This window comes from Cantharellus anzutake, assembly GCF_015039405.1.
Source record: "Cantharellus anzutake strain C23 chromosome Unknown EI90scaffold_28, whole genome shotgun sequence".
Classification (NCBI taxonomy): domain Eukaryota; kingdom Fungi; phylum Basidiomycota; class Agaricomycetes; order Cantharellales; family Hydnaceae; genus Cantharellus; species Cantharellus anzutake.
In genome coordinates, this window is record NW_024066978.1 from 29,856 (window position 1) to 44,079 (window position 14,224).

At 47.0% G+C, this 14,224-nt stretch overlaps 1 protein-coding gene across 1 annotated transcript; it reads right to left on the minus strand.

Annotated features, from left to right (window-relative positions):
- Positions 1–2,633: 2,633 nt before the first annotated feature.
- On the minus strand, positions 2,634–2,861 carry EI90DRAFT_2836740 (uncharacterized protein; the record flags this gene model as incomplete). Its single annotated transcript, XM_039053661.1, has 1 exon — positions 2,634–2,861. A coding segment is annotated over one exon (228 nt), but the record flags the coding sequence as incomplete, so codon positions are not given.
- Between the last annotated feature and the right edge of the window lie 11,363 nt (positions 2,862–14,224).

Here is a 14,224-nt window from a genome sequence, read left to right on the forward strand (position 1 = left end):
CTCAAGAAAGTGGGATGTATGAATATAGGAGTTAATGGTGGAATAGACAATGATGTAAACAGTCTGATCGAGCAGTGAGCAGCCTAGTCAGCCATCTAATAACGGCCTATAGAGGGGGGGCCTGTCATATCCGTGCATACCCGACCCCGACCCGACTTCCGGACCTCCACCCTCTCTACCTCCGGAGTCATACCCTACCGCTGCTGTTCCGATACTCACCTTCAGTCTTGGCAACACACCTCCTTCTAACCCCCCCACGCCACCTCTACTCCTCCCTTCCTCTCCTACCCTATCTCCGTCCACTCCGATACTCACTTCGGACCGAACACCGCCCCTCTCGCCACCCTCCTACTACTCCTCCTCCTCCTACTCCGCTCCTCCTTCACCCAACCTCCACCCTCACATCATCCTCCTACGCTTCCCCCGTCCACTCCGATACCCACCTTCAGACCTGACAACCCTCCTCTCCGCCACTCCTTCCCCCTTACCTTTCCCCTCTCTCCTCCCTCTGGTACTCCTCCGCCACCCTTCTGCCAAGTTACAACCTTTCACCGCTGTCCCATACTTCCTACTTGGACACCGCTCGTACCTTCGCTCCGAGCCTCCGTCATAGTCCCGACCTCGGACTTTGACTCCACCTCGGTCTTAGTCCACTGCATTGGTGACCTCATACTACGTAAACACCATTGCCAATATCCCTTGGACTTTCAACCCTGCCTCCATAACCTCTGTAAGCTCCGTAACCCCCAAGCTTCGCGGATCGCCTTTGGCACTTTCGCCGCTTGTAATGTATCTCTCGTGTTTACCCCTCATCCCTATTTGGACTACTGCTTCTTCCCATTCTAGCCAGTTAGTCATCATCCCCACTTCTCCTCATCCTCCTGCCCCTCTGGGCCTTGCCCTCCCTACCTCCTTTCGGAAGTATCACAGATCCTACCTTATGACCTTCGGTACCACTCCGCTTCTTCTACCCTTTGTTCCTGTTTGGACATCTTCACTCCGATTCGGTTCCCCTTTGTTTCCTTGTGCTTTTGCCCCCTCCATTATATATATCAGCGCTTGTACATACTCGTTTTGGTTCAGTCCGAAATTGACCTGAAATGCCCCCTAGAGACTTTCTGCTCACCTACTGTGAAATTAAGGACCAAATGGACAAACAGCAATGGCACAGCGCTCCACTTGAGTCACTGAGGCCAAGGTCCCTCCACGCTAAGTCTCCGATTCCACTCCAGAGTCGTCTGTTCAGCCCCCATTCTAACAGGGCCGGTTGGCCTTCAAATGGGCCTAAAAGGGGGTATTTACTAGTGGATGTCCTAGGATGTCCTGGGATGATTCTATAATTCAATCAAATTCAATCAAATGCTTCTGTGATTCAATCAAATTTGTATTATTCAGGGTAGACATTCAAAACATAATGCCGCAATTGAATCTGATTTCCCATGACAATCCTCAGGCTGCTCAACTGTCTGTGCACAATGCTGGCCACTGTCTGAAGGGGTGTCAACACTGTTTCCCATGTCCCCAACACACTTTATGCAGATGGATAGCCCCTTTGAATAGCTTCCAGAATATATATTTTGAGACTGAATTGACCAATGCTTGTCAATTTAGTCTCAAATTATATATTCTGGAAGCTATTTGAAGGGGCTATCCAACTACGCAAAGTGTGTTGACACCGTGGGAAACAGTCTGGACACCCCTCCGGACAATGACCAGCACTGTGCACAGACATGAGGTGGACAGCCACACTAACCCAAAAGACTCGTGTCCAAAAAAGTATTTTGTGTTTTTCTCGATGATTTATTGGTCAATTCAGTCTCAAAATATATATTCTGAAAGGGGCTATCCATCTGCATAAAGTGTGTTGGGGACGTGGGAAACAGTGTTGACACCCCTTCAGACAGTGGCCAGCATTGTGCACAGACATTGAGTTGGACAGCCACACTAACCCAAAGACTTGCATCCAAAAAAGTATTTTGTGTTTTTCTCGATAATTTATTGGTCAATTCAGTCTCAAAATATAATTCTGGAAGCTACTCAAAGGGGCTATCTATCTGTGTAAAGTGTGTTGGGGCCGTGGGAAACAGTGCTGACACTCCTTCAGACAGTGACCAGTATTGTGCACAGACATTAAATAAGTTGGACAGCCACCATCAAAAGACTCGTGTTGCATTTTTCTCAATAATTTATTGGTCAATTCAGTCTCAAAATATATATTCTGGAAGCTATTCAAAGGGGCTATTCAACTATGTAAAGTGTGTTCAGACCGTGGGAAACAGTGTTGACATCCCTCTAGACAGTGGTCAGCATGCGCACAGACCATGGGATGGATGAGTATGGCATTCCGGGACAATTTGCAACCATTGAAGCAAACTGAATTAGGACATCTGAGGATGTTTGCAACAAATGAATGAAACTGAATGGCCAGGATGTCCTAGGATGTTTATAGTGAAAAAGGCCTTTTAGGCCCCATGCAAATGTCCTGAGGTCCCCCCTATAAAGGCCCACATAGTGGTTGTCCAAGGTGGCAGTGAGCGTGTTTTGAATCAAAGATAGCCATGTTTTAGACACTTCCAGTGATTTTCAGTGATCATGGTTGTGCGGACACAAGAGAGATGAGATTCACAGGAGGATCATGCCCAGAGATCCCATTTGCTGTACCAAGAATTCCAAAGATAGGCCCAAGCCTCTGTCAGACCACGCTCCTGGCAAAAAACATACATGTCATAGACACAGGCACGTTGGATGTCCCTAGAGTTCTCGAAGTTGCTGGAGGGTGATGGGAAGATTGGTTGACAGCAGAGGTGTTGAGTGAATGTCCAAAGGAGTTGCCAACGGTGTGCCTCGGGGCAGAACTCATATGCAGGGTCAGTCACGCACTTTTCCCCTGCTTCCAACTCATACTCTGGGGCATCATCACAGTCCTCACCATCCGACTGGGATTCCAACTCCTCTGCATCACTGTCCCTACCATTTCCGGCACTCTGCATACCACATCTGGCTTTTTTGAGCATCAAAAGCACATTTTCTAGCTCATCTAGTTGGGGATCATCTCCATCCTCTGAGACATTGTCATTGTCATCAATTTCACCCCCAATGTGGGCGTCTAAATCTATTGTGGCATCTTTAATTATAAGGATCAGAAGCAATATTGCACGTACCATCTCTCGGACTGCTTCCCTGATCATGATCATTTGCACCATCCAGTGCTTGTTTCCTCTTCAGTTTGAGCACCAGGTGCAAACTGCACCGATGGCACAACAAGCGCCATTCCAGGGGCAGCATTTTCTGCTGCAGCCCCAGGCATACTCCCCAGGGAACTTCCCTGGCCAAATCACCCCCTGGATTGGCCAATTTGGCCCAGGTCCAACAACACCTCAGCCAAATGCAGGCTGGGAATCAGCCATTGCATCAGTGGTAGCTGCTCAGACAGGTCAACTCTGTCAGGAGCTGAAAAAGATGAAGTCCCTCATAGGAGGGAGATGAGGGAGTGACAGTGGCTCCTCATCCAGGCCTGTCAGAGTACCACTCCGGGCCCGTGTGGACAGTAGCGCGCAGGATATTCCTGATCTGATCTGGAGAGATCCGATCGCCCCTGACTTCCTGATCCGCCTGATCCTTGCTGATCCGATCCGATCCTAGCCCACTGTATCGATTAGGTAGTCTATACAGTTCCTATGTGTATATACAGGGCCATAGTGAGTTGGGCCTGTCCCTCACTTTTGTTATCGACTAGGTTACCAGGACACCTCTAGCATGAATGGACATTGTAGGAGAAATAACGGCCACACTATGGAAACCCATTATGGAAATATGCCAGATAAATCACAAAAACCTCATACGACAAGTAGATATGAGAAAATAGAAGGACCTGAATTTTAACGAATTTTACGAATTTTTACGAATTATTATGACTATACATGATAAATCGAAAGAAAGAAAAATAGCAAAAATACTTCAAGCTTACCATCAACGAGACGGAATTCTCAGGGAAATTTATAGCAAATATTAAATCAAGAATTAGGACAATCGACCAAGATTTGACTATAAAAATAATCAGAGAACCTCCACGGAAACTACTTTCCCATGTCCACACACGTAGCCAAGGATGGAAGTACCACGGAACAAAGATTCCTCAGGAACTAATGCAAAAGTCAAAGTCGTATTTATAATAGGAAATGTAGATGTCCCCCAAACGGAACCAATGAGAGTAATTACAGGGGAAACTACACATAAACGATGGAGATATGACTAAAACTCCTGCAAAACGAGGACAATGTCTAAAAGGCAAGCGCGAAGATTAACTGGTAACGACCGGGACAAGCTTGATAGCCCATTAGAAAGGAAGGGATCTAAACTTAATCCTCCCAAAGTTTCATAATAAAAGGATCATGCGTTAATGAGATATCCAATAACGGGAATAGCGACATCAAAAGTCCGAGCTCAGGGAAAAGACGATGTTTGCATAGGATCCATAATTAAAACATACAACGAAATTTACACAGAAATTATTAAAAATGGGGAACTATAGTTATGCAAATTTTCAGCCCAAACGGTCCAGCCGTTGTGAAGTTATACCCATGACGGGAATATAGAAATCCGCATCATGTGTAATGACACATGAGGGTGGCGATGCACAGGGAACCAGCCGTCGGAACCGAGATCCGCACTTCGGCAGATCGCGAAGACCAATTTCCGTCCAAATAAGGAAGAGCCCAGTCAAAACAAAGCACAGAAAGTGCAAAACAACCTTAGATCATGAGGGAAAAATCTGAAATAAATCACAGAAGCCCATATGAAAGAAATAAACACCCGCACATATCATAAATCCTGAACAATTAAACGAAAACGGCTCCTGCATACGAACGACTATGGGAACGACACACATGATTACTGAATGTGCACACGAATCTTTGCTAACTCAACGAATACCAGGAAATAGGACACAGCCTTAGTACCATTGGAAAGGTGGGAATAAATGAAAATTTATGATACCAAGAACGTGAGAAAACATCCAGAAATGAATGAGATACAAGGACATGAAGTTAGAAACCTGAAAACGCGTGGGAAGACAGCTTCAAGAGGTCCAGAGTCCTAAATAAAATAGATAAAAATATGATATCTTCAAGGGCAACCTACTATAACAACCAACAATACATATGGAGGATTAGGATGTGATAATACAAAGGGGAATCAGGGAATATGAACGAAATTCACGAAAACCACTAAACTACGATGGACCATGGTGGGAATTTTAGGGAACGATGTTCTAATGAAGTGGAGAGCTATAACACATTCGTTTGAGTAATTCTTGACTACTAGCAACTTTTTCTTTCAGTTTTAAACCTGAATAATTCACTCATTTATCATTTCAGTCTCATTTTAACTAAATGTCACTAAATAAAATTGGAATAAATCAGCTGAAGGTCTCAGCACAGCCATACGCATAGTAATGAGTTTGAATTCAGAATCATCGAGTCATAGCAAATTTAATGGTATATATAGGGAATTTGAAATAGGTAACTGCGACAAATACAGTGCAGCCAAGTTCCAATTAACCATTAAAATAGCTTAGGCGAGGGAGGACAATGAGAATTCTAGGCGCAGTCTGACCGCAGTAGAACCGCAGTTCAGCGCAGCACAAGCGCAGTAGAACTATAGCATGAAAATTTCATTTTTATTCAGTTTGAGAAAAATACACTGTAAATAAATCCTGTAAATAGAAGGTAGAGCGTGAAAAAGGAAGGCGACCCAAGGAGTATAAAAGGGAGACCCTTTCTGACTTTTCGCCCCCCTTAGAGAAGTAAGAAAATAGAGTATTATTTTTCTCAAGCATTTCTGGTTGTCACTCCAGTGCGAAAAAGTGATATACAGTTAAGATTGCCACTGTAGTAAAAGGCAGCAATAAAGGAGAGAAATATTAAGTAGATATTTCAACAGGAGAGCTGGTTAACACTCCAGATTTCAAAGTGTAAGCACAAAACAGTTATTTTGCTACTGTTAAAACAAGCAATAAAATAAGACAAAAATAAAACAAACTCAAGGGACACTCCAGACACAATCTAAATCCATTAACTGAGTAGAATCTTTGAAACTTCACCAAGTAGAAGATTAAATCCAAATTAAAACAATGCTACACGGAATTACACCTAGACAAATTAAGAAATTTCAATAAAGAAACAGCTCCGCAGGGCTCGGTTTATCTGTAAGTCAATTCCAGGGAACTTTAAAACTAACCCATAAAAATAGAATTAGCCAAAACACTCGGATTGGTACTATATTTACAATAAATAACACTAGTACACTTCCCCATCCTAACTAAAGAACCAGGGAACAGCTTGGTGGTGGTCTCGTTTGAACCTCCCAACTGACCTTCATTCTCTCCTTCAACGTGCGCCCCTGACAAGGCCATCCAAACAGGCACAGTCTGATAACTCACGGGTGTCAGATGATGCCTGCAATAATTGCACCCATTGGAGGTGTGAGTACAATAGAGCACAAAGAGATGCCGAGGGCATCTTCGCCTCTCTGAAAGACACAGAGAGAGAAGTTGATCTCCAAACTTCAGAGGGAGATGTCAGGGACATGTCTGGGGTAGAGGAGGCCCAGGTGAGACGCTGCAAGAGAGCTAGCAGCTCTCAGTGCCAACCAAGCTCGTGGGGGAAACTCTCCACTAAAACCCTTTTCTCCACTGGCCTCAATCCTAAAACTCCGGGAAATTCTCCGGAAATTCTGCAAGGTCCGGGCTCAGTGTCCACTACCCACTCTTTGTGGGCTAGACGACTGCCCTTACTCCTACTGTAGGAACTTCTAACACACTCACACTAACTCTGACGTGTCCTAGTGCCTTAGAGAAATTTAGAGGAGGGGAGAACTTGATTTTTCAATCCCGGTATGTACAGGATTATAAAGAATAAACATTTTTAGAAATGATTGATGGGAAATATTGGTGCCATATGGCTCCTGGACCCCATCGTAAGCGAAATATTTGAAAAGGGCATTGTGAAAATATGAAGAAAATCGAGAATTTATCAATGATTTCACCAAATTAGTACCCGAAACTGGAAATGTGGTTGGGAATAACCTTTACGCGGCTAAAGAACATTTTTCCCAATTTATTTGATGCCTTGGGAATGTGTGAAGCATGCTTTTCTGACTTCCCGCTTGCCTAAATTGAACTTCCCACGCCCGCACATGACCAGATCCCGTGACCCGCGCCGTGGCCAACCTCCCCAACACTTAACTCCACCAAATCTCCACCGATTGGGACGATCTTGACATCGACGGATTCGTAGGAATTAGGAGTATTTTTAGGTACCAAGTTTGTATCGAATTATGGAATGAATGAAGATGATTCTTGCATGGTGAAAATGGATATCCGAGCCGGGTCTGCATGTGGGTGATTATCCCGCCTACAATGCCTGACACTAGAAGTCTCGCAGGGTGTGGAGCAGGTGTGCATACTGGTGGGCCCGGCTCAGGAGACAGTCCCTGGCCACTTAGACTGAAGTGGAAAAGGGTGTTATTATTATTAAAAGGGGAATGCTATGCTACTTACCTGAAGTGGAAAAGGGTGAGAAGAAGGCTACTTCTTTGGTTCCCACTTCAGGTATGTTTATATACATGCGGCTTGGGTCACATGATGGGTGCCACATCATCCTTGCATACAGCTGTAGTCGCCCAAGGTGCCTGGGCTGGGCACGTTGTGAGCATGCTGCGGGTGGGTCAATGGTACATTGATACAGGGAAAGGTTGTCTTGTCAGGGACGCATCTGGGGTCGAGGGGCCCGGGGGTAATGTCCGGCACTGAAGCCGTTGCGGGGTGTGGAGCGGGCGTGCGTACTGGCGGGCCCGATCCGGGACAGCGGTCCCTGGCCACTTAGTCTGAAGTGGAGAATGTGTTATTGTTATTAAAAGGGGAAACTATACTACTTACCTGAAGTGGAGAATGTGAGAAGAAGGTTACTTCTTCAGTTCCCACTTCAGGTACATTTATGTACATGCGGCTTGAGTCACATGACAAGTGCCACGTCATCCTCAGAGGCAGCCGCAGGCATCCGGGTGTCCCCGTGGGGGATCCCGAGAGCGTCCGCTGCATGCGTGCATGTTGGGCACAGCGGGAAACCGTCCGGGGTGTGTGGGCCGGACGGGTCAATGGTACATCAATACAAAGGAAGGTGGTCCGTGTAGATAGAAAGAAATAAAGAAAGGGGAAGGAGAGGGAGGAAGGAGGGGGGAGGGGGATAGACAGCGGGGAGCGGGTGTGGTGTGGCCGGGTGGGTCCGGGTGGACCCGGGTCAGGCGGGTGTGCCCTGACATGTCTGTGTAGAATAAAGAGAAAATAAAGAGAAAGTGAAATAAGTGAAGAGGAAGTGAAATGGAGAAAGAAAGAAAGAGGAAGGGGGGAGGAGGTAGGAGGAGACTGGGTGGTGGGGTACCAGGTGAAGTGGGGCCGGGTGGGGCCGGGTCAGGCAGGTGTGCCCTGACAGGAGATCAAAATGCGAGCTCAAAGAGGCACATGCACTGGCAGACCTCGCTGCCAAACCCATCATGATGGGGGCCTCCCAGGTCAGGGGGAGGGGATACAGTGCCAGGGCATCGACTATCCTGCCACCCTGTGGGCAGGTGACCCTGTCCGTGTTGCATAAGGGCCTGCCCTCAGATGGGCAAACCCATGTCGAGGGGAAGAGGGAGAGCGGTGGGAAACCGACAGCAGACCCCAAAATGGGGACCACTGCCAGAGGCAGCAGGCCACTGAGTACCTCAGCACCCTATGGGCAAGCTACCCTGCAGGGAAGTGTCCACATGCTATACGAGACCACCGAACTCAATGAGTTCAGTAAATTCAAGGCTCCAGTCAACATAACAATCGACCCCAACTTCCCCATGAGGAGAATAGCGGGGTCAGAAGTGGTGCACAACGCTGCATACGCTTGGTGGACAAGCATGAGTGGGAAAGAATTCGTACATTGGTATGAACAGGCTGAAGCCACCTTTAAAAGCAGCAAGGTATATAGAGTCCTTTGCAAAAAAGCGAAGGAAACCGAGAAATACTTCTTGGGACCCCGAGTATTGCAAGACTTGTGGAGGAGTACAATTCCCCAGAGAACAAGGGAAAAATCTCCTGGGAAAGTCTAGGCAAAGCTGCCTATATAAAGTCCCAGTTCAAACCACTCAGGACTCCTGAGCAACGTGCTGCAAGAACTGCAGAGCAGGAAGCGAAAGCTTCCAAATACTGGGAAAGGGATGCAAGTCTCTGTGCTGGACAAACAGGCCAGTGACCACCCTTCCCCATGGGAAGAACGGTAAACTTACCATACTCTACACCTGAGCCAAGTAGCTCAGGAACGCAACAACCTGCTCCCACCCAGGGAGCGCCCACTTCGTTGAGCCCACAGCTCGACAACATAGCTCAGGCTATGTCATCGCATCCGATGCAGCAATATGGATGTCCAGATGAACAACCCAAGAGGAAAATCCTCCTCCAGGGCAATAACTCTACCCTTGAGGAAAGGGAAAGTGACATGGTAATATGCCATTGAGGCACCTGTGAAAACACCTTCCCCCAACTTGAGGCCCCACACACAATATTGTATGCAAGGAACCACAAGTAACAATTGCGGAAATCTCTACTTTGTCAAACCCACATCCACCACCACTCATGTGTAAACACCATTTACACACGAATCATGGAACAAGTGAGGAGGGACACCAAAGACATATAATCTTTGGGTCAAATTTTATTTTCGAAAAACTCCTTCTCTTCATTACTTTCCCCTTTGTGATACCTATGTATCACCATTCACTTCAAAGTGATGGCCCCACACCCACTTATTCCCTCAATTTCTCTCACCAACATGTATAAATCATCCACTTTAAAGTGGCGAAAATAAAACACTCATTGATATTCCCAAACTCAATGTAACTCCCTTTTTAATTTTATTCTCTTCATATTAACCTTGTATGCATCGCAAATGCAATGCAAGGGGGGAGAATGTCAGGGCAATAGCCCTGAACCCCAAGCCATATGTAATTACAAGATACATATAGTCACGTGGGTAAGCGGTAACTTCCGTTAACTGCTTACACACACCATAAAATACACATCTTTGTATCATTTACAGCTCTGTGTGCTGAGCTACCCCACTGAGACCTCACAGACTAAAATGAAAAATTTATTTTCCATACATTTTTTTCTTTAGCACATGACTCTGGTGAACTCCTTGCTGTCAGGGATGCATCCAGGATCGGGGCCCGGATGTGATGCCCAGCAATGAGGCCCTCACAGGGTGTGGAGCGGGCACGCGTACTGATGGGCCCAATGCGGACGATGGTCCCTGGCCACTCAGACTGAAGTGGGAATAGTGAGAAGAAGGTTACTTCTTCAGTTCCCACTCCAGGTACATTTATGTACATGCGGCTTGGGTCACATGAGGTTGCCATGTCACCCCACATACAGCTGCAGTCACCCAGGTGTCCCTGTGGGGGATCCCAAGGGTGTGTGCTGCGTGCGTGCATGCTGGGTTGCACTGTGAAGCCGTCCGGGTCATCCGGGGCTGGGTGTGTCATGTGCGTGTCATGGGTGGGTCAATGATACATAGAATGGGGAAAGGTCATCCATGTAGATAGAAATAGAATAGAGAATAAAAGGAAAGAAGGATGAGAAATGGAGGACAATGATGGAGGGTGGGGAAATGGAGATAGGTGGGATACTGGGTGAGGGCAGGTGGAGCCGGGTTGGGCGGGTGTGCCCTGACACTTGCATCATGTCCCATGGGGTGGATTTAGGTTTAGTCACCATAGCGATCTGGTTGGTGTTGTCAGGAGTTAGTGGTCCTCGGGATTTGTAGTGTCTGTGGGTATTGTCTTGGTATTGATGTAAAAGTGATAGAGAGAAATAAATAAAAATAAAAATCGAGACTGTTCCTCTCATCCGCTATGACCGCTTTCATCATCTCCTCGAGTGTTTGGCATCTCTGTCTCGTTTAACCAGGGTTGGTGCTCCTTGTGTTTTGGCATCCTGTGTTGGGTTTGAATTTGTCGCCTGTCTTGGACTTCTTGATGAATGTTGCGAGTCTTTCCACCCCTTTCACCTTGGCCACAAGGATGTCGAATCTGGTTTGTTTGCCTCAACTGAGTAGGTGTCTATGTCTGCTTGTCTGGGGGCATTCTGTTAGGATATGGTTCCTTGTTTGTGATGTTTGCCGCATTGGCAGCTTCTGCTCTCTGTTGTGATTCCGAACTGGTGGTAGTATTCGCCACTGTGGGCATGCCCTGTTCGGAATTGGATGACTCAGCTGAAGGTCTTTCTGTCGAGATTGCTAAAGCACCTTGTGGGTCTGAGCTTTGGTGTGATTTGGTTGGCTGCATAGAATCCTGATCTCAGCGAGTTTGGGGTGTTTATCCAGCAAAGGTCCGGGTTTCGGCCATCTCTCTTTTGTGGAGGCTTTCCACATATGAGAGAGATTTGAAGTTAGGTTGGGCTAGCCTGAGTTGTACTCCCTCCCTAGCTAGTTGGTCTGCTCTCTCATTGCCCAGGATACCGAAGTGGCCTGGGCACTAGTGGAGTGCAATCTTAGCCTCATTGAAGTCGGCTAGGATCTTGCACATGGTTGTCCTGAATTCCCTGGCAAGTTCCTGTGCTTTGTGCGGTTTTCCCTGAACCTGTTTTAGCATGCCTGTGTTGTCTGCGTATATGACAATGCATGAGGGTTTTTTTAGTGACATTACCATCATCTGGGGTGTGTCTGATTCCATCAGCTGCTGCTTTCAGGTCCACCATCTCCACATCATAGGTGTTAGAACTGGGCGAGGGCGGACGATTCTGGAGGGGAACCAGAGACTTAGCAAGGAGGGACCTTGGCCTCAGCGACTCAAGCAGAGCACTGTGCCATTGCTGTTTGTCCATTTGGTCCTTAATTTCATAGGAGGCGAGCAGGAAGTCTCTAGGGGGCATTTCAGGTCGATTTTAGACTAAGGCCTAAAACGAGTATGTACAGGCACCAATATATATAATGGGAGGGCGAAAGCACAAGGAAACAAAGGGAATCAGAATTGGAATGAAGGCGTCCAAACGGGAACAAAGGGAGGACCAAAGCGGAGTGGTACCGAAGGTCATAAGGCAGAACCTGTGGTACGTCCGAAAGGAGGTAAGGAGGGTGAGGCTCAGAGGGGCAGGAGGATGAGGGGAAGTGGGGATGATGACTAACTGGCTAGAATGGGAAGAAGCAGCAGTCCAAATAGGGATGAGGGGAAAACGCGAGGGATACATTACAAGTGGCGAAAGTGCCAAAGGTGATCCATGGAGCTCAGAGGTGCGGAGGTTACGGAGGTTACAGAGGCAGGGTTGAAAGTCCAAGGGATATTGGCAATGGTGTTTACGTAGTATGAGGTCACCAATGCAATGGACTAAGGCTGAGGTGGAGTCAAAGTCCGAGGTAGGAGCTATGACGGAGGCTCGGAGCAAAGGTACGAGTGGTGTCCGAGTACGAAGTATGGGACAGCAGTGGAAGGTCGTAACTTGGCGGGGGGTTGACGGAAGAGGGCCAGAGGGGAGAGAGAGGAAGGAGGAAGGAGGAAAGGTGTGGAGGAGAGGAAAGGTGTCAGGTCCGAAGGTGAGTATCGGAGTGGATGGAAGAAGAGTAGGAGGGTGACAGAAGGGTGGAGGTGTTGTGGGGAGGAAGCGGAGGAGTGGGAGGAGGAGTAGGAGGAGGGTGGCAAGAGGAGTGGTGTTTGGTCTGAGGTGAGTATTGGAGCGGACAGAGATAGGACAGGAGAGGGACGGAGGAGTGGAGGTGGCAAGGGGGGTGAGAGGAGGTGTGGTGTCAGGACCGAAGGTGAATATCGGAATGGACAGCGGTAGGGTAGGACTCTGGAGGTGGTGAAGAAGGAGGTCCGGGAGTCGGGTCGGGATCGGATATGCACGGATATGACAATAGGCCTCTACATCATCAGCAAACTCAGAGCATTCTCCTGGAGCTAAGGGAGCACAGGGAGGCATGAGAGTTCAGGAGGTCCTTGCCCCCTCTCGGAGCAGCAGGAGCAAGAGCTCCCCTAGCTCTGAGAACCCTGGTCTCTCATGGCTCCTGTGAGATCTCGGTACAGTGCTCCCCAGTGTGGTAACTGGGTATAGTGCTCAACCCAGTCCCATTCCATCCCAGTTTCTGTCCATTTCCAGGTTGATATACAAGCAAATCTGTCATGGCCCTGCAAAGTCCCTGCCTTTACCACTTCTATCACCTGCACCCCATCACCATTCTTGCACCCATTATTCACACCCATTAATTGTGCCATTGTCCATCACTTAGCGGCACCGATAGTGGTTCCCATCTATGGCCCCATAGCGGCACCTCCTTCTTTCTCCCACCACCACTTGAGTTCGGTTGGAAAAGTTACAGATCCGCAATGTCACGTGATATCCGTTGCAACGCATTGCAATGCATCTCAATGCTTGGGCACCCTGTTACAATGGGACTTCAAATCCATTTTGCATGGTATACATGGCACTTATACTGCACGCCAACAAACACCCAATGTGCTACATAAGTATTTTTTAATAAAATGTCTAAAAGAGCAACTCAGTCTCTACAGCGAGAACTGAGATAGATTATTCTGACCTAAAAGAGCAACTAATTACAAAGTAAGATAAGAGCTAAAATATGAAGTTGAATGAAAGTGACAGACCTCAGTCTCTACAGCGAGAACTGAGGAAAAAAGAAAAGAATTCAAAAAATAAATGCGACTATACTATAATCGGAAGTCACATGCAAATCATGCGACAATAGAGATTGGTTAATGCATGGTGTTTCTCCAACATTTTTAGTCCGGATTTGCAATGAAAATAAGCTATATGCGCGGTCTCAGTCTCAAGTAAGAGAACTGATTCATTGTTCCTTTACCTATACATATGTGCAGTCTGTAAATACAATCAGAACTTGCATACAAGTAGGGCTCCTAGTGGATCAGATGACACGCAGATATCTGCTGAAAATTTGTGGATCCGGATTTGGCTTTTGAGAGGATAATATCTGCAGTTTCTAATCTGCAGATAGGTGGATTATCTGTGGATAAAATATATCCCACTTTCCTAGATACCCCTCCTATGTTTCCATATTTTTTCCCAAGTCCTATCTAACCACTCAGACCTGTCACCCCCAAATTTGGCATCTGACACCCTCTTTTGTGCCATTTTCCCCATATCCCTGTCAGTTATCCACCAATAATC